A 20938-nucleotide genomic window follows, 5' to 3' on the forward strand; every position below is an offset into this window, starting at 1 on the left:
AGCACTCCTCCTTTGCAAACGGACAGGGCTTGACAAGATGCACCATGCTGTCACAAGGTTTCCTTTTTATTTGAGAAACAGCATGCAAAACCACCACACCAAATGCACAGGATTTTATTGGAACTTCATAATAAAAAGGCAGTAAATAAGACAGTACAAAGGGGGTATAATAGCTATGCTGAAAAGCACATCTGAATGCTCTTGCTCCATTTCTTCAGAAAAATCTTTAAAAAGAGGGTATTAAAAAAAGCCACAAGCTGGAAATGCAATTATGTTTTTTTTGTTTTGTTTTTTTTATTCCTTTCTACAGCTTCTACCGGTCCACTATTTTCGATTCGCCGAGGCAGTCCCGATCACACAGTCGTTGACCTGAAACAAACAAAAAAAGTTCTGTTAACACAAATTTTCACACACAAAAAACAAAACGTTTACATCTCCATTTCTCCTCCTTTGCCTAGCTGAAGTTATTTATTAGCTGGTTTTCCATGTCCTTGACCCCGCAAACTGACGACACATGTGGTGCAAAACCAGCAACCCCCCCCCCCCCCCAGTTACACACAGGCCATTTGGGGCCTAATGAACTACTGCGCAGTGCGAAGGCAAGACTCTAAACACGGCAAGCATACACTGAACCACGTGAGATTTTACATCACAGTGTGACTGGAGCACAGCCACTCTCCCCCTCACCAGGAACTCGCTCCTGTAAAGGTCTAGAAGGGCCTCCATCTTGCTTTAAATGACTGGAGCACAGGCACCCCCCCCCCCCCCACCAGGAACTTGCTCCAGTAAAGGCCTAGATGGGTACCCACCTTGCTGGCAAAGCGAAGCGAATTCAGGGACTCTCCGAAGCTCTCCGCTTCCGGCGAAATGTTGACAAACATCAGGCTGCAGGACAGGTAAAGAAAACAGACGTGAGCCGCCTTCTGCAACGCCAAAGCTTTTCCATAAACAACCACCCACCAAGAATCACAAAGAATCTCAGACGGCCACTTTGGCAAATTTTGCACGGCAATGATCCTAGTCTCTCACATGCCCACACCGACTCAACCATTCAAGTAGAACACATTGTTGGCAATCTCATTGCGTTTTTGCCTCAAATGTTTATGGTCCTGGTCAGTGACAAGACTTCAATGATAGGAGTCAAGACCAGTAACAAAATAAATGCATCATTTTTATTTTATTTGTAACCTGGTGGTTACCCCGCACCTGAAAAAGACTGGTTCTATTGGTTGTTACCCATGTAATTTGTGATTGGTGGAGCTGCAGTTTTCTTGCCAACCCTATTTTTAATAAACACCACAGTGGCTGAGCTGGATGAACTCCAGAGCACTCCCACTCACGTCTTGCTGTTGCCTCCCAGGCAGTTCTGCAGCAGGTACGTGAGCTTGGAGTTGCGGTAGGGGACGAAACTCTCCTAAAAACAAAACAAAAACAAGAGAATCAGCGCAATTCCACCGGCCAATGCCGTACGAGCACTCATTTCCACAGGCCCCACCCCTTTGTTTCTGAAGAGAGACGACCCACCTTATTGGCCAGGGCAGTGATGACGATGCCCAGGCTGGTGAGGGAGTTGTTGATGGCGGTCATTTCCTTGAACCGCTCGCCCTGCGACTGGCTCTTCTGCAGTCGCTCGCTGCCCGCCAGGTCCACCAGGCAGAGAGAGGCTGGACACACAGCAGCACAGTGAGAACCAGCACAGCCCCAGCGCTAACACAGCAGCACAGTGAACAGGGCACAACCCCAGCGCTAACACAGCAGCACAGTGAGGACCAGCACAGCCCCAGCGCTAACACAGCAGCACAGTGAACAGGGCACAACCCCAGCTCGAACACAGCAGCACAGTGAGGACCGGCACAGCCCCAGCTCTAACACAGCAGCACAGTGAGGACCGGCACAGCCCCAGCGCTAACACAGCAGCACAGTGAGCAGGGCACAGCCCCAGCGCTAACACAGCAGCACAGTGAGCAGGGCACAGCCCCAGCGCTAACACAGCAGCACAGTGAGGACCGGCACAGCCCCAGCTCTAACACAGCAGCACAGTGAGGACCGGCACAGCCCCAGCGCTAACACAGCAGCACAGTGAGGACCGGCACAGCCCCAGCGCTAACACAGCAGCACAGTGAGCAGGGCACAGCCCCAGTGCTAACACAGCAGCACAGTGAGGACCGGCACAGCCCCAGCTCTAACACAGCAGCACAGTGAGCAGGGCACAGCCCCAGCACTAACACAGCAGCACAGTGAGGACCGGCACAGCCCCAGCGCTAACACAGCAGCGCAGTGAGCAGGGCACAGCCCCAGTGCTAACACAGCAGCACAGTGAGGACCGGCACAGCCCCAGCGCTAACACAGCAGCGCAGTGAGCAGGGCACAGCCCCAGTGCTAACACAGCAGCACAGTGAGGAGGGCACAGCCCCAGCGCTAACACAGCAGCACAGTGAGCAGGGCACAACCCCAGCGCTAACACAGCAGCACAGTGAACAGGGCACAACCCCAGCGCTAACACAGCAGCACAGTGAGGACTGGCACAGCCCCAGCGCTAACACAGCAGCACAGTGAGGACCGGCACAGCCCCAGCGCTAACACAGCAGCACAGTGAGGACTGGCACAGCCCCAGCGCTAACACAGGCCACTGTACCCACACTGCACAGCAGCACACTATCCATTTCAGTTCCAGTGACTTCACTTCCTTTGGCTATCTAGAGTTAGACTGTGTGTTACTGTGCAGTGCCCAAAGGGTCAAAGGTGGTGGTGGTGGTGGTGGTGGTGGTGGGTGTGTGTGGGGGGGGGGGGGGTTCAGCCAAAACAAAAAACAGCACTTCCACAGTGCAGACTAAGAGCCGAAAGATACTCACACTTGCACTTGGTGCCCCTCTCCGCGTTCTCCCCGTCGATGTCCAGCTGGAAGACTGAATGGGACCGTGAGGAGTGGTCGTTCTGGTTGGTGCGCGCGGTGGAGCGGTTCCGATTGGCCAGCATTATCAGGTTGCACACCTGGGACGGAGGGGAAACAAGTCCTTCGTTTAAGCGGGAAGTCTCATTAAGTCAAAAACCATGATCACAGACACCTGATCTCGTAAACCCAAGGAGCTGGTCTTGCAACCTAAAGGTCAGAGGTTCGAATCCCAGGTAGAACACTGATGTTGTACCCTTGAGCAAGGCATTGCGCTTCAGTATATATTTAGCTGTATAAGTGGGAAACAATATAAAAGTTGAATAAGTTGCTCTAGATAAGAGCATCTGCTAAATGCCTGTAATGTCCTGGGGAGTTTGGATCAGAGAAGTCAGAAGGTAGTGATTCTCTCCGTCTTGCTTCCGAAGGCCCGCAGTACCTCGTCCTCGGTGGTGACCCTCTGATAGGTCAGGTTGGTGACGGTGACTTCCGAGGTGGCCAACTTCTTGATCTCGTGCTCGGGCCTCTTGTTGGGCTTCCCCGTGTACAGCAGGTCCCGCAGGGTCTCGTTGTAGATCTCCACGAAGCTGGCGACGAACGTGTACTGAGGGAGGGGGAAAAAAACTGCCGTTAAACACGCAGTCGATTCCGTTAAAGCGACCGAAATTCAATCGATGACCTGGCAGAAATCCCCATACAACACTGACCCTTTGAGGTGCGTGATCACAGATGTAATTAGAATGTTCAGTAGTGATTAGAATGTTCAGTTCTTAACATTCTAACACTAATGTCACAATCACTACTGGTAACTGAAATCAATGGAATTCTAGAACACTGGCTAATGTCGGGGGAAAAAGGGGGGGGGGGGGGAACATCCAAAAACAACCTACTCTTTATAAAGGTTAAACGTTTATTTCCTCAGCTTAAACCGAACAGACCTCCAAAACCCTGGCTGTTGTTCCAAAGGTGAGCTCTTGAAGTCGTGTTGCCGGGGGGAACGGACGCAGTTACCTTCCAGCCCTGCTCCTCCAGCCTGCGGGCGGCGGCGAACACCTGCTGGACGGCGCGGGGGATCATGCCCTGCGTTTCGTCCGCCTCGCCGCCCTCCATGGTGTGCGTCTTGCCGCTGCCCGTCTGGCCGTAGGCGAAGCAGCAGACGTTGTAGCCGTCCAGTGCCGACTGGACCAGCAGGGAGATCTCCTCGAACACCTCCCTCTGCGAGGCGGCCGGCCCGAACACGCGGTCGAAGCTGAAGCTGTAGCTCTTCTGGGTGTCCTCGCTGCGGCCTGTGTGGGACTGGCGGAGGGGGAGGCGCGTGAGGACGCGCGGGCGGCTGAGCCTAAAGCAGTGGTGCCCAAACTTGGCCCTGGGGAACCCCCCCTGTGTTACGCTGGTTTTCGTTCCAACCGCAATCGCAATCCAGGAATTTTAACTAGCAGTTCATCTTTCTGGATTAGGTGCTTTTCAAGTTTCAGAGCTGGGGTCCCCAAGTCTTATCCAGAAGGCTGAATCAGGCAGGTTTACAAAGATGACAAACTTAAGACTTAACTTTGCGAAAACACTGCAAAGTTGTATGTTTGCTTGGTCTCGAAACTAACTGGCAATTAAAATATTATATATATTTTTTTAAATTTAATTGCAAGCCCTCCCCTTCAGGTTATGTTTATGGAGCAGGAATAAGTGTGTGCATTACCTCTTCGGTTTTTGCCAGCTTAATGGCCTTGTAATCATTGGCAGGGAATTCGATGTGGTTTATGCGAGCCTGGCCTCCGGTCAGCAGGGGGCGCACTCGACAAAACACTCTGATGTTTCCCTGCAATCAGAAGAGAGGAGCCAATCAAATGGAGTTCCTAACTCAGTAAACATCTTGCCCCCATTGTGACAGAATTGAAAAAATAATCATTAGCAAGCAAGAGAACTTCAGATAGATGCAAAAAAATTTCCGAAGTAGTTTAAAATTTTTTAACTCATCCTCTCCCTGTCACCTGCCAATCAATTCCACTCAATGCATTGTACACATATGCAGCTAACATCTGAAGCAGACTGTTTGCGGAAATGGAGGGAGGAAGCGAGGGAGGGAGGGGGGTAAAGAGGGAGAGAGAGAGGCAGTTACTTTGAGCTCCTGGATGGTGTTGTGCAGCTGCCTGCGCTGCATCTCTCCGGCGTGGATCTCCTCGCTCTGCGCGGCCACCTTCTCCTGCAGAGCCTGCACTGTCTCCTGCGCCTCCTTCAGACAGACCTGGCATCGGCTGAGCGTGGAGCTCTGCACCGAGAGCTGGGTCTGCCCAGGAGAACAGCCACGCTTCAGTCTTCAGCATCTTACACCAACACACACCGCCTCACACCAGCACACACCAACACACACCGCCTCACACCAGCACACACCAACACACACCAGCACACACCAGCACACACCAGCACACACCAACACACACCGCCTCACACCAGCACACACCAACACACACCGCCTCACACCAACACACACCAACACACACCGCCTCACACCAGCACACACCAACACACACCGCCTCACACCAGCACACACCGCCTCACACCAGCACACACCAACACACACCGCCTCACACCAGCACACACCACCCCGCGAGCACACACACACACACACCGTCTCGACACACACACACCAACACACGCACGCTTCACAGACCACCGCACACAGCCTCAACACACACAGCGTTTCACACCGACACAGTCTCATCTTCACACACAGTCACATCCTCACACACCAACGCACACCGTCACATCCTCTCCCACAGACACACATCCTGACTCACGGTCACTCACCAACACTGAGCGTCACTGACCAACACACAGTTTCACACACACACACACACACAAACAAATCAACCCGTTGCCACGGGTTACACCGTGCGGCTGGTTACCTGCATGTTGAGCAGCTCCTCCTCCAGCGCCTGCCTCACGCCCAGGAGAGCCGTGTGCTTCCTGTCCAGCTGGCCCAGCTCCTCCTGCAGGACGTCCCTCTCCTGGGTCGCCTGCTTCAGCTCCTCCCGGACCTTTCGCAGAGCCCCCAGCTCCCTCTCGCTCACACTGAGAAAGCAAGCACGGACAGGACCGCGTGTCCCATCATGCCCTGCGCCCAGACTTTCACGGAGATCGATGGGAAAACTGAGGGGCCCTGGTGTGGGTTTCTCACTCTTACTTGCCATCTAATTGACTACACAGAAGTGGCTAATTACAGTCAACTTAGCCCGCCTGGTTACTTCGGCCAAAGCCAGTAGTGGAATTTTAAGTTTAAAATTAAATGAGCAGGGCCCAGTGGCTCTCGAGGACCACCCAAAATCTCTCCCCCACCCCCCTCCCGGCCCCGTCGTACCTCAGCTGCAGCCTGAAGCCCTGGATCTCCTCCTCCATCTGGGCCTCCCTCTCCTGGGCCCGGGCCACGCACTCGCGGAGGTCCTGGTTCTCCTGCGTCGCCGTCTTGGCCCGGGCCTGGTAGGCCTGCACCTTGGACTCCATGTCGCTCACCTTGCCCTTCAGGTCCCAGGCCGGCCGCCGTGACCCGCCGGGGCCCGCCGGGGCTGAGAGAGAGAGAGAGCGAGCGCGCAGTGAAACCCACGGACCCGTTTAGGGGCCCGTCAGACGAGTCACACAGCACACATACCGCCAAGCGCTAAAGCAATAGCGCCCTTAAACCGGGAGCTAGAGCCAGCGCGCGCGAGCACAGCCTAACTCACTCAGGCGAATATATTACTCTGACTTTCAAAATAAACCTGAGAATACGGATGAATTGCCATCTGGACTCTGTGCCCTAATAAAAGCCAGAGCCCGTCACCAAACGATGGAACACTGCCACTGCGCTTCCTAATCGCGTTATCAATCAGAAATTTTAAAAGCTTCTGCAGACTTAAGACACTTCAGACAAGATCACTGCAGAAATTAGGAGACTCGGACTGATGCTCAACGCGCAGGACGAATGCGAATCAGACCTACCTGGCTTTGGGACGGAGGCATTCGGACGCTTTTGGACACCTGGAGGGGAAAGGCGAGAGTGAGCTCCAAACGTGACCGTGACCGGGACGAGCAGGGAAAAGGGGTCACAACCCAGGGAAATGGATAGACTCGGATATCCGAATCCAGTCATTTGCAATCGATTGCTTTTCCCTCTCCAGCTCAAAAGGACACAGAGGCGGGATTCGGGACGAGCGCTCCTGCTCACCTTTCGAGGGACCGGCAGCTACCGTGGCGGCTCCAGTGGGCCGGAGGGGTTTGACTGCGGGACAAAGACCGGACAGTTCGACCGTTAAGATTCACCTCAACAGCCCAGTTATAAGGCTTATGAAAGGGAGGAAAATTCCCTCTAAATGAAAGCACTAGCCAGCAGCCAACTTCCTCTTGTTTTAGTAAAATTCAGATTTAAAAATGAATCACATTTTCTTTTAAAAACCCTGATATTTTCAAAGCCAGCCAATAAGGAATAACCGGCAGGTCAGGACGCGGCGAACGGCATGGAGTCCGAGCCCCCGGACCGTCACTCACCCACGTTCCGCGGCTGCGTGGAGGCGGGCCGCCGCAGCCCGACCGTGCCCACCACGCTGGCGGCCGGCTTCACGGGGTCGGGTTCGACCTTGCGCATCTTCTTCTGCGGGGGTGGGGTGGGGGGGGGACAAAAGCGTTACATCGAGGACAACCTGTCCTAGAGGCAGAACAGCACGTTTCCCCAGCAACGAGCGGCTTGTTTATGACAAAACCCAATGTGCGTTCCATCCGAAAACAGGCATGGTGCCGTTTCTCAATCTCGGTCAATGCGGAAGGCCATTAAAAAAAAGGCCACCGTGAAAAAGCATCGGTGTAGTGTGCATGTGGAAACTTTGTGGTGGCTGGTGAGGTTCAGATTCAACAGGGCCGGCTGCAATCAAGCCTGTCTGTGTTCAATCAACGGAATCCAATTGACAGTTCAATTTGGTTCAAACTTAAGGTTCCCCTTTTGGCCTAATATTACATTTTTCCTAAAGATCTGAAACGGTTCAGCCCGACATATGCAATAAGAGGAAATCAAGAATACTTTCATATTCCGCTTGCAGGTGTGCGTACTTTAAAAAAATAAAAATATGTTAGAGAGACAGATGTAATAAATCACTTTACCTGGGCCGGTTGGTGTTCGCCGCTTTCCGTGCTGCTGGTAAGAGCCCTTTTCGCCGAAATGATGGGCAGCCGCGAGCCTGTATTCTGGAGTTATGAAAACCGTCCATTAGTCAAGTTGTTCAGATAATCTTTGAGTCAAGACGGAAGGGCGGCTAACAACGTCCTATACAATTATTTGTGGAGGTCAGTTTATGGCTTTGTTGATAAGTTAACTCTCACAGTGCCGGTAAAGAGAGCATTCTTCATTTACTGGGAACTCGGCGGGTTTAAATGCAATTTCGGATTCAGAAAAACAAAGAAAAAGGGAGCACTGTCAGGATGCCAAAGACGTAGGAATTTCATGATCTGCAGCATAAGTGCAACGTGCTTTTAAAATGATCTCCTCCGTGGACATTGCGCATTAATGAAGGCAGTTTTAATATTTATATTGAAGAATAGTGCCTGGAATACTTTTTCCCCCATGTTATCAAACAATTTTGGGTTTATTTGTACAACAGGATGAAATATAATAAAGGGGCGTGCTGAAATCTCTTGAACCAAAGTTAAAATCGGATCATTAGCTGGACAGCAACTCACCTCTTTGTTCATTTTGTTCATGTCCAAGACGATCCCTGAGGGGGGGGAAATGATAAACTGCTTTAGCCTCAGGTGGATAGCTGCACGAGAACAAAACCTCGTCAGCTGTCACATCCATTCAGCTTAACAGGCCAATAAAATACAAAGCAACTACAGCTAGCTAAATTACCTTGCCAACTGTCCACGTACACTAGCATTAGTAAACCATCTGAGCATGCTAAACTCACAGATGCCTTTTATCAAAACAGTGTCCTCCAGAATCGTTGGTAAAGATGAAAAACATGCAATTGTTTTTATCAGCTAAATCTTGCACTCAATTATATGAGAAATCTAGCCTTTAAAGGAGGCAAAATTGTTCAAAGAAAAGCTAAATCTGTGATTCCCCAAGGAGCACAGATGGGGAATTGCAGAAGTTGGTTGCATCGTGGGCTCACCAAATCTGAGAAACTACAATTACCATCTCCACACTAACAAGACTCGGATGTTTTTTTCCCCGCGGCTGGGGGGGAAAAACATCTGAAGTTACAGTAATAAGACCAAAGTGCATGGCTTGCCACGCCCCATTAGAATATGGCTTGAAAGTGGGTTCTATGCTCAGATTAGACACAAACAGAGCTTCTTGCCAAAGGTGGGTTTGGCAAGAAAATAACCTAATCTTGACTGTGAAGTATTGGATGTGAGATGTTGTGGTGCCGTATCGCATCTTAAGGCCCTGGGTACCTTGTTAAGATACGTGGCGTCATGGACTCCAAGTTACCAGGAGACCAAGGCCAGCTAAATGAGGGAGGCGATAATTCCGGAGGACACTGTAGCTCTGTGTAGCTGCCTAGACCAGCGGTAAATGTCACATAATCCTACACGATTAACAATTATAATTCACGCTGATTTCACGTCGCTTAGGTAAAACTTGCTTATTCTTGTTAACGTTTAAATACCTGGCAATCTAGCCAATTCTGAGGAGTCAGATCAAAGCAAAACAAGGTGATCAAGCTAACGCCCGCTGACTAGCTCAGTTAATAACACAGCAAACCACACAATTTCTAAGCACGCATACAGCAGTTAGCTAGCTAACTGGCTTAACGTTAGTTGCCAGCTATTGCTATTTTGTACACAGACTAACCAGCTAACGTTAAGCGCGGTGCTTTGCAGAGAACAATCAATTTAGCCAAGCGATCAGCATGACTACACGGAGATGGAGTAATTATTACTTGCACATATATGCTTACAAAATAGTTCCCTTGTTCTTAACTTAGAATTAATTATTATTGTTATCATAATTTATTTTGCTTATCCAATTAATTACGCTCTTACCTGCAAAATTGAACAGACGAGTTCGGCCACTTTGCGCTCTTGCGGCCGTTTGAAAATTTCAAACTGAAAAGTTTTCATGCGGCTTCCGACCTTGCAATACGACTGGTCCAACTTTACCGTCACTCATCTATCTCCGCCCATAAGTTTTGTAACAGCCAATGGAATTACAATAATTTTACAAACTACCCAATCGGGAAAGAGGACCGTTATTCCAAAACAAATTATAACGATAATCCGATTGGCTCGTTCTTTTTTTTTTTTACTAAATTGGAGCAGTGCTTTTTTGTGTGACAAACGCGTAATAAAACTTTGGTTCCTTTCCCAAGTTTTTATGAAATTGTCGTCCATATAGACCTCCTTTGTGATCATATTTCAACAACGGCTACAAGTTGTCTGAAATATTGGCGCTTGTGGACTCCTGTTTAGCAGTCCCCACAGGTTTTCACTGTGGGGAGGCCATTACAGAAGCTAGATTTTGTGGTCAGTGAACCTTTTTTGTGCGTTTGAAGGAAGGCTTTGGACCAGTGTCCTGTTGGAAATGCAAACCACTACCAAGCCTCCTGGCAGAGGCAGCCAGAACTTGGTCACCAGATAACTGCTTGTTTTAGCTAATAAACGTACGTCTTCTGTGCCCTTGGTTTGTTTGGTTTTTTCAGCTGTATCTATTTTTATTAACATAAATCAAAAATTGTATAGCTGCAAATAAAATGCACATTGTTATTAGTCCCAAGGATTGTAGAATGTATTCTCATTTCAGTGTGCCTACGTGTTCATTATATGCTCATGATTTCTTGGCTGACAATTAAACATACATGTTTTGCAAAGATACGAAGATAACCAATAATATTAGTTCGCTTAAAACATGTTTACAAGATAGCTATTTCGCTAACTGAAATTCAACAATCTAGCACTGAAATAGCTAGGCTAGCAAGTCCGTCCATCACTGTTTACTGTGCATCTATTTTGCACCTTTGTGTCATTTATAGAGCAGTTCATTTAAAAAATGGATCATTTCCTTGGGGAGCAAGCTAACTTTTCACACCCAACACCCACCACTGCTCTCTGTGGAAATGGGCTATATCATCTGAGTCAGATAGCCAAGGTAGCTAGCTACTTGAATGTTAGAAAACAGAGAGGGCTATGTGAGTATCTAGAGCTAGCCTTGGTGTGCAATTCCAAATTGTTTGTTTTGCCCCCAGCAACGATTGTATTTACTCGGGTTCATCGGCGTGTTAAATCCATCGGGATATTACAAATTCTGAGAATTTCTATATTCGAATACCGTGAGGATTTCCAGTGAAAGGTATGTTTCACATTGCAAGCTAGCAGCTAGCTAGATGGGTAGCTTACAAACCATGAGTAGTTTGATTGCTAATTTAGGTTATCATTCAGGTTAGTTGAGAAGAATTTCATAGTTCATTGTTCGTCGGCTTGACTTTTTTAATCGTCGTTGTTCGCAGTGCTATCGACACGTAACTGTAACCTTTAGTTTTCCGAATCATGTAGCTGGTTAGCTAGTCTAACACAGCCGTTTTACTCGCTTTTCTGTCTGGCCATTAAGCTAATTGGCCAAGTAAATGTATTTCCACTAGCTAGCCACTTAACACCCGAATGCAAAATGTGCTGCTAAATACCAACAGTCAGAAAGAAAAGCTTTACTTCTGGCTCAAAATACTTCGACTAAGGCCTTTTGTAAGGGTTAAATCCGGGGACTCGAGTGGAGCATCAGTCCGGAGGATGAGACGGTTAACGTACCGTTACGCTATGAAAACTCTTTATTCCTGTAGTATTTGTGTCTAATGGCATGTGAAAGTCCACGTCCTGAACGTTATATAGATTCAATTAAAATATTACAGTGGCTGCCTCTTACACCGTTATGTGCTAAATCGTGAAAAGTTACAACAGCTTGTCACACTGTCGGCTGCTGTCAACAGTCTATTGCAATATCATATCTTGATGTCCAATGCTGTAGACGTTTTATGCATCGCCTGGTTAGAAATGCATTTGTTAGCTTTCTATAGTTGTATTACAACCTTATTTACATTGCAGTGGCTATACCGCTATATTGAGTGTATTGTGGTAAAATTAAGAGCAATTGTCACGTTTTGCCAGCTGCAATTATGCAATATATGAGAGGTCATGTGTCCGCTAATACAGTATCTCTTATATACACAGGCAATACAGGGATACTGCTGTGTGTTCTCCATAGTTGTAATTTCCTGTATGTTTCATTGGCTGACATAAATTGCTTAATTTGAGGGACGATCCTGTTGTGTGGGGTTATTTTTCCATCCCAGTGACACCAGTTTAGGAATGTAAAATCCAAATTTTGTATTTTCAGCTGATGTGAGTGATACTAATGGAGCAAAGCTAACCATACCAGAAACTTGGCTGAGGAGCTTAAAAATTAAAAAAAATAAGCTCTAATCAAACCCTGCTCTTCCTCCAGGCTAGCATGGATCAGGAGTGCAGCAGTGCCTCTGGCGCCCCCGGTGGCTCGGTGGTGCAGGTGTGCTTCCCGGGCGTGCGAGCGGCAGTCCTGGACAGCCTGAACCGGCAGAGGGAGGAGGGCCGGTTGTGTGACCTCTCCATCCAGGTGCAGGGCCAGGTGTTCAGGGCTCACCGCTGCGTTCTGGCTGCCTCCTCGCCCTACTTCCACGACCAGGTCCGTCCGTCCGTCCGTCTGTATTGGTCTGTCCATCAGCCATTTCACATAACTGCCCCGCATTGTATGTGTGAGAGTGTGTGTGTGTGTGCACATGTGCGTGTGTTTGTGTGTGTGTGAGAGTGTGTGTGTGTGCGTGTGTTATGTGTGTGCGTGTGTGGTGTGTGTGTGTGTGTGTGTGTCTTTGTCAGTTTGCTTTAGCTGTTACTGGTTGTTGATGGTTGTCCCACTCCTTCCCTTGGGTATCGCAGTGGCAGCATCTCAGGGGTGACTGGCGTGTAAGTGCTCTGGACTGGCCCGTTGCAGACCTTCCTGCCTTCTGCGACCCACAAAGCAGATTTGTGTAAATTAGTGTCAGCTGTGGCCCCAGCCGAAGGCAGTGCCTGAAAGCGCTCTCTGGAGTCCTGCCCCTTGCGTAGCTTTGCTTATCGATCAAGGTTTCGGTCCTTGAGTTTGCCGTCATGTTTGGTGACAAGTGCTGGTGCTTTGAAGCTTTAAAAAGAAAATCCAAGCCAGTCTCCATGCCGTTTGCTTTCATTCTCTCTCTCTCACTAGCTCACATTCTCTGCTCCTCTCTCTCTCCCTCTGTCTCTCTCCCGCCTCTCCCTCTCTCTCTGTCTCTCCTGCCCCCCCCCCCTCTCTCCCCCTCCCCCCTCCCCCTCCAGGTGCTGCTGAAAAACGTCACCACGGTCTCCCTCCCGGCGGTGATGGACCCGCTGGCGTTCGAGAGCGTCCTGGGCTCCGCCTACACGGGCCAGCTCAGCATCGTGCGCGACGACATCGTCAACTACGTGACGGTGGCCAGCTTCCTGCAGATGTGGCACATCGTGGACAAGTGCACCGAGATCCTGAAGAGGCCCAGGGCTGCGGGCGGCGGCGGCGGCGGGGGTGGGGGTGGGGGCAACCCCCAGAACGCCCCCTCCAGACAGCAGTCCCCCAGCAGCACGGACTGCCTGTACTTGGAGCGGGAGAGGAGCGACAAGCTGAGGGGGGCGGAGCTTAAGGAGAGGGGCGGGGCTGAGAGGGAAAGGGGGCAGGACCAGGGCCACTCACTGCCGCCCTTGGCTTCGTGGAGGCGGCCCCAGCAGCTCTCCAGGTGGGGGAGACCCCGCCCCCAACCCCAGGCAGCCCTGCCCCCTCCCCCGTCGGGGGTCCCCCAGCCCTCTGCCGACTCCCAGCTGGACTCCAATGCGGGTGGGGAGAGCGACTACTCCAGCTGCGAGGAGGTGTGGCTACCGGGCAGCAGTAAGGCCAGCCCCCACGGGCACGACTCCGGAGGCCACGCCCACAGCAGGGCGGGGCTGGACCACGGTGTGGGCGGGGGCCACTTCTCCGGCGGCCACCCAGCCGAAGCCAGCAGGCTGAGGGGCAGGACGAGGCCCAGGGGCGCCCCAAACTTCCCCCTGGAGGACTTCCAGAAACTTCTGGGGAGGGGGAGGGAGAAGGGGAGCGGCGATGTGGAAGAGGGGGAGGGGCTTGCAGGAAGGGTGGAGGAGCCGAAGAGGAAGAGAGAGAGGGGGACGGAAGCTGATGAAGGGATGGGAGAAGCGGTGGAGGAAGGAGGGATGGATGGGACGGAGAGGACGGGACACTCCGGTGAGTTGCCCTCTTGAACCCGGGCTCCCCGGCACCGGTCCGATGCAGCCACTGAGTCACTGGTTCATATTCTTGCCTCTAAGGGCAATTTCACCCTGACGTCTGTTCGATCCTGCGGCTTCCGTTTCCACTTAAAGTGGCTGTCCTTAAGTTTTTGATTTTGATTGATTTGGAGACGTCTGTGGTGACTGGTGGTCACAAAAGTTAGTTTTCACACCAAATTCGAAACAAACCTATTATTACGAGTACCTTGAGTGCTTATTTTTCTTAGAAGATAATCCAGCGGTATCTTATTTTGGAGAAGGAAGACCGTTTAGCGACAACCAACAATGACACGGTAATATTGAGCAACATTGATATTGCTATAAATATGCCAGTGTAAAATATGAAGAAATTAAGGATTGCCACTTTTCTCTGCATATCTGTTTATAGGTCTGTGATTACTAAGGTGTTAGTAGTTTGTTTGTTGTTAGCTTCTGCAGCAATGCTGTTATGTCTCATTTTGAAATTGATTGTAGTGCATATTTTAGGAGTGTGAACAGTATGCTGCTCAGTTATTAGTTATGGTTATTGGTGGGGGTGCTGCTGTGTCATACTTCTTTGCTCCTCCCCTGACCCCACCCTGCAGGAGAGTACCCCACGAGTGTGTACCACGGGGATGAGGTGGAGGTGATGGAAGCCCGGGACGGTACCGAGGGGGCGCAGAAGGTGGGGAGGAGAGTCGAAAGCAGGCCCCCCCACAGCTTGGAGGTGGAGGCCGCGGTGCCCGGGCCGTCCTGCCCAGGCCCGCCCCTCTCGGCCCGGATGCAGTGGCAGGCGAGCCCCTGGATTCAGCCAGCCGGCCGGGCCCTGGACGGCGGCGGCGGCGAGGAGGAGGACGACGACGAGGAAGAGGAGGAGGCCGACTTCGGCCGGTTCGCGGACGAGGGCGGGCCGGCCTTCGGTGGCCAGACCTACGACGAGATCGAGGACGGCACGGGCCAGGTGTCCCAGAGGCCCCTGGTGCCCGCCTCGCCCACGGACGACGCCGACTACCTCCTGGGCCCTCCGGAACTCAGCTGGCCGCCGCCCAACATCGCCCCCCAGGGGCCCGGAGGCGCAATGGCGCCCGGCCGCCACCAGTCCCCGTCCTCCGCCCAGTTCCCCCCTTCCTCCTCTCCCCCGATCCCGTCCTCCTCCTCTTCCTCCTCCCTCTCGCTCGCCGGCGCCCCCTACACGGGCAAGGTGCACTTCTGCCACTGCGGCAAGGCCTACACGCTGAAGAGCATGCGGGACCGGCACGTCAAGATGCAGCACCTCAACCTGCGGCCCTTCGCCTGCCCCGTCTGCGCCAAGACCTTCAAGATGAAGCACCACCTGACCAAGCACCTGAAGACACACGGCGGCCTGCGGCCCTACGAGTGCGGCCTGTGCGGCAAGAAGGTCATCTGGCGGGACAGCTTCCTGCGGCACCAGGCCCGCTGCGAGAGGCTGGCCGCCGCCGGCATGGCGCCCGGCTACGACGGCGCTGCCGCGGTCGCCGGGGGCGGCGGCAACGGCAACGGCCCCGGCGCCAACGGCAACGACCTCGACGACGGCTACGGCTACGGCTTCGAGGAGGGCGAGGGCTTCCTGGCGGAGGCGGGGCAGGTGAAGGTGGAGGAGGCGGACTTTCAGGGGGAGGCGGAGTCCGTCGCCATGGGGGGCCTGCTGGAGGGCGTGTCGGTGGGGGGCGGTCTCAGTTTGGGGCCCGAGTCCAGGACCGTGGGGGGCCGGGGGTTGAAAGAAGAAGAAGGGGAGAGGTACAGTTGAGTTTGGAGAGAAAAGTGAGAGGCAGAGAGAGAGCGGCATTCGTGACTGCATTGTTCCTGAGTGCTGTTTACTTGTTATGGTCAGGGTAAACCGCTGCGGCTCCTGAACTGGAGTGGAAACAACTCAGTTTATTTCCCCCTGCAGTCCGTGCAAATGGTATAAATTGTTTGTTTTTATTTTATTTTAAGTGAATGCAGGTGATCAGGAGTCCCAGTGGTGATTTAGCTTCGGCGTGTACATAGCCTTGCATTAATTCTGTGTGATAAAGTGGTCCTTTTGGAAGAGAAGAGAAGAGAAGAGAAGAAACCTCTCCCTGGACTCTTGGGGTATTGATCCCTGCAAGCCAATTAGGCAATAGAGTACGGAACCCTGGGAGTTTCGGCAGGAAGTTACGGCAGAGCAAACCCCTCTGTGACATCACAGTCGCCGGAACCCTCTCTTCACCAACATTCCTTCAGCCGCTTGAAAGCTTGGCGGGAATCGGAGTGCGTTTTTAAAATGAGGCTGACAGGTCCAGCAGTGCTAGACTTCGATGCTCCGCAGACAGACGGACGTTATCGCCCTGTCCTTGGGTTTAGGGAGGCACGTGCGGTTTTAATCAACATAGCCGAAATGTTTGCACACAGAGGACACGAGTGTGTCGGAGAGCTAAGCACCATGATGGTGTTTTCCGGTACCGTAAGTAATTGTCTTTGTTATAACTTACTTGCCTCTTTTTTATCGTGGTGGGATGTCGGTGCCAAGCTTTCGTAGTCGCTAGTTATCCAGGTAATGCTCTTGAAGGCCCTCTACATGATACCCTCTTCTGCATGGAAATGGTGAGAGTTTGGAAGCTGTGATGTTTCAGCAGAGGACTTGGAAACGGCAGTAACCCTCACTGACAGTCTCATTAAGTGGATCCCCCAGCAGTAACTGGCAGTACCTCATCCCACCACTAGATGGCCAACGAAGTGGTCAGAGCCCCCGAGCAGTGCCTGTGAATTCAGTTCTTGTTATTGGATACGGGGTTCACATTGTGAATGAGGACATTCGTTGAAAGATGGCGCTCTAATTTTACTTTTTTCTCTGTCCATTTTTAAGTCTTTGGTTTTTTTTTTCGTTAAACTTGTTTTTCCTTTTCATTGCAAGGCTGTTTTAGTAATGCGGGCAGATTCTGGTGCTTGAATTTCTTTTTATATTATTTGTGGGTGTAAAACAGAGCTCCTCCTAGAGTCCTAACTATTGAATAAACTGCTGGTTGTGGATTTTATTAATGATTCCGTCCTAAGGACAATGAGTGAGATAAAATGTACAGAGCTGGCTCAGCTCAAGGCCAGATCGGGATGGGAGAGGTTGTAGAGATGATACCCTATATCACCTACGCCTAGAACCGGCCCTTGTATACTACGTATGGTGGCCTGGAAGTCTTAATACTACAGAGCTTCGCCAGACGTCGCTCCACTCACTCCAGTCCTTTTGAACAGAATTATACATGCTAATTACCAAAGAACGGCAGCAACAACAAACAATTTAAACCTGCATCGTATTTTCTTTGGGTTGGATAATGCTGTGTAAACCATCCAGTTATCCGCTATATGAGTGCTGTTCGCGTATTTATTGAAAAATCCCTCGTTTTGGTGTGCGTAAGCTCCTATACTAGGTTTATTCGCCGCTTTTCACTTGAAAGTTTTTTTGTTTTAATTTTTTTTTATCGCTCGGTGGATCCATTAGCAACCAGGCCACGTGCTGTCATTGCAGCGCTTCTCTTTCGAATTTTCGAAAACGCGCAGTTGAAGGAACACTTTACCTCGCGCCTACAGCGGCCAATTATCAGCTGGCCATAAAAAGCGCGAGTGGCCCATTTCGCTCTCTGATCCCGGAACAACCGCAAACCGCGCGGGGCAATCGAGCGTGTCACTTCCAAGTCCATAAGAGCCTTATTACCTAAAATGGGGGTCTAAAACACCGATCCTGGAGGGTCGCAGTGTCTCCTAGTTTTTGTTGTTGTTTTTCCGATCAGCAGCCGATTTAAGCCTTTGAAACAAGGTGCGTAGACTCGTTAGCCAATCAGTGGCAAAAATTAAGCACTTAAGTGCAGGAACACATTAAAAACACCAGACACAGCAACTGTCCAGGATTTCAGTTTGAGACCCCCGCTATAAAGTGAATGTGATAAAGTGGCTATTCTTATCCTATTTATTCTTTTGAGTCATGTTTTTTGAATATAGGTTGTGTACATACTTGAAGGGAAATCGGTGTTACATTTGTCTGTTGTAATTAATTATTTGGTACTTGTTTTATGAGAAATCAGTGTAACTAGGAAGTCTACACTTTTGCCCAGGAGGTGGACATGGCTTTCACCCAAAGAGTGACAGTGTCTTACAAGTGAACCACGCCCCTTATGAATATCAGATTAAGGTGTGAAGTCTGTTTTACATGACCCAGATCAGGCTGTGCTGTTCTGACCACAGATTTTTTTATTTTCCATTTTCTAATTGCTGTCATTTAAAAATAATTTAAAGTACTACTTTGTGTTTTGTAGCAGAGAGCTGTAATTACCAGACTTGGGTCAAATATGTACGTGAAATAGTTTCTCTTTAAAGTTTAGCAACATTTGAGGAAAAAAGATCCATGATAAGTTCCTAAGAAATATTTTACAAACCAAAACTATGGAATCATACTACTGAACACTGATCGAAATGGAGGGTTCTTTTGAAATTGTAACATGCAGGAATTATACTGGTGTGTGAAGCTGTGGTGGGCGTGTCCAATCCCGGATGACTGGTGCATATGCAGGTTATTGTATCCACAGATTACCCCTGGCTCAGTTAGCTAATTATCCACCATCTGCTGCTACCATTCATAAGCTCATTAATAAATACAGATCCGCAATGTCAGGCAACTGAGACGACTGGAGCAATTAAATAATCAAGAGCTGAAGTTGGCGTGTAATTCAGAAATGGATGTGGGCGTCCTTGCTCAACCCTGGTGTAAAGGGATAAAGCATTTTACGTCATCGTTTTAAAAATGTAATGATTGGACCGGGTGTGCGGGTGTAAAGGTGTGGTGCAGGCATGTCTCGGTGCACTGTGGGTGTGTCCGCGAATCTGGCGGCCTTGGCGAGCTTTCTGACTGTGGCCTGGTCTCGTATGCAGCGCACAGACCGGGTCAGGAGCGTACTTTAAAAGGGGATCCCCCCTGTCCCCCCACCTTTTTTGGATAGACTAGTCACTAGTGTGAAAGCGGGTTTTAAGTCATGGACGTGTAGTACTGTGGATCTCCATGAGATGTGGATATTCATTCATCCCAAGGAATCACAAGGCTGTTTTATCTGGAAGTCAGTGTGTACTTCATAAAATATTTTCAAACAAACCGAATATTTTTAAAAGGCTTAGTTTTTTTTAAAGTTTTTTTATTCTAGGGACCCCCTAGCAGTCCCCAGACAGATTTGGTAATATTCAGGTTGTGAACCATGGGTGCCTATAAGCGTCTTTGGTTATACTGCGTATTGACCTGTTTCAGCACAAAGATCCTCAGCTACACCTCATGTCTTGTGATTTTTAGCATTTTGAGGGGTTTTTTTTAAGAAGAGGGAAAAAGTCACATTCAGAACTTTGGGGGCACATTAAATGGCGACGCCACGGGAGGGGACTGTTTTATTCGTTTAAACCGTTCAAGCCGAAATCAACATTCGCTTCCAAGCAACAGGCAACTGTGTAATGATAAGTATTTTGTGTGTGTGACGGTGTGTCTTTCCCGGTGATGTGGCGTCACTGAATACATTTCACATCGGATGGAACGAGAGAATAAACGAGGGCGGGTCGTCGGTCAATAATCAAATTTACCGGTCATTGTCGGCAACCACTCGGGAGCGCAGGAAGCGGACCTTGTGGAATCCGAAACCGCTGTTCAGAATTACTTGGGTCAGAATTTGTGATTATGGAACTGAAGTGCAAAACGGAACGGTTTTCCCTTTGTTGCCTTCATAGGACTTAACGTTGGTTCTTAATGTACTGTATAGTGTATAGCAGGTAGCGCAGAAAGCTTATTAAAATGGCTGAGTGATCTGTCGTTACCGTTCGCGATCACATTTCGGTCCACTGCTGTTGTTTTTGTAATGACCGTAATTGGGGGCATCGAGTCCTCTGTAAATAAATATAAAACTATTAAACACGGTTTTATTTATCTTTATTTTTTATTTTCTCTGACAATTTTTGTTTCTCACCAAGCTAATGTTTTCATACTAATGCATTTTAAATTGTATTAAATGCGCACGTGTTGTAATGGACAATATTTGTTTGTGGGGGAGGGGGGTTCTTGTTTGAAACAGTTTTATTAATGTCACAACTTTTTTGAGAAGTATTGTGCATATGCATATATTTAAAAAGTGTGATTGTGTGGGTGTGTGTTCATCTAGGAACCGTGCTGTGCACGTGCTCAACCCCAATAAAGACGTTGCTTTCACAGGTGCTCTGACTGCACGTTGATGTTGCTCAATCTCTGTATAATCCCTGTTTTGCGGTAACAGAATATTTTTTTAATGGTGATTCAAAATATGTATTGTATTTTTATTTACCTTGTGGGGATATTAATGTTGCAGTTGGTTATTTTCTATCATTTTGCCTAATTGGAAGGTCAGTGAACGCCTCCATGCAAGTGTTTTGCCGGAAAAAAAAAACTCATTAATGCACCAGCCTGGCATATCATAACCCATTATTTCATATTAAGCATCTACTTACCCGCCTCGCATTGTAGGCTTAAATTTTTAGATTGAAAGTTAGAAAGCGCGCGCCGGTTGTTCTCAAGTCGCGTTACGATTCCGTAAGAACCTCGGGTCGTTGTCAAGGGAACTAATCGCACTCTTGCTGTCTGTAAAGCCCCAGGGAGTAGCGGAGCGTGAGCGAGCAAGCAAGAGTCTCCTTCAGAATGCGCCACTGCACGTGCGTGTGGGGTGTCTTCCCTCCAGACGTGCTACCAGAGTTTGGAGTACCACTCGGGCACGCAAATTA

General features: G+C 49.8%; 2 protein-coding genes across 3 annotated transcripts; one reads left to right on the forward strand and one right to left on the reverse strand.

Moving 5' to 3' along the window:
- Positions 1-98: 98 nt before the first annotated feature.
- Positions 99-10012, reverse strand: kifc1 (kinesin family member C1). Of its 2 annotated transcripts, none has more exons than XM_035428233.1 (17): positions 9899-10012; positions 8588-8622; positions 8012-8095; positions 7406-7508; positions 7086-7139; positions 6860-6898; positions 6243-6447; positions 5791-5956; positions 5004-5171; positions 4584-4703; positions 3902-4186; positions 3330-3494; positions 2853-2991; positions 1525-1664; positions 1341-1414; positions 810-885; positions 99-369 (listed from the first exon to the last, which is right to left on the reverse strand). In XM_035428233.1, the coding sequence occupies exons 2-17, from the start codon at positions 8606-8608 to the stop codon at positions 325-327; spliced, it is 1884 nt and encodes a 627-aa protein (XP_035284124.1). In that variant the 5' UTR covers positions 8609-8622; positions 9899-10012; the 3' UTR covers positions 99-324. The 2 variants fall into 2 exon arrangements, with proteins under 2 accessions (XP_035284124.1, XP_035284123.1); XM_035428232.1 differs by having other exon boundaries at positions 8588-8667; positions 9899-10003.
- A 796-nt stretch (positions 10013-10808) lies between these two features.
- On the forward strand, positions 10809-20408 carry zbtb22a (zinc finger and BTB domain containing 22a). Its single transcript, XM_035428226.1, has 4 exons — positions 10809-11201; positions 12348-12563; positions 13229-14159; positions 14788-20408. The coding sequence occupies exons 2-4, from the start codon at positions 12354-12356 to the stop codon at positions 15948-15950; spliced, it is 2304 nt and encodes a 767-aa protein (XP_035284117.1). The 5' UTR covers positions 10809-11201; positions 12348-12353; the 3' UTR covers positions 15951-20408.
- The last annotated feature ends 530 nt before the right edge of the window (positions 20409-20938 follow it).

Source organism: Anguilla anguilla, chromosome 8 (genome assembly GCF_013347855.1).
Source record: "Anguilla anguilla isolate fAngAng1 chromosome 8, fAngAng1.pri, whole genome shotgun sequence".
NCBI classification, from domain to species: Eukaryota; Metazoa; Chordata; class Actinopteri; order Anguilliformes; family Anguillidae; genus Anguilla; species Anguilla anguilla.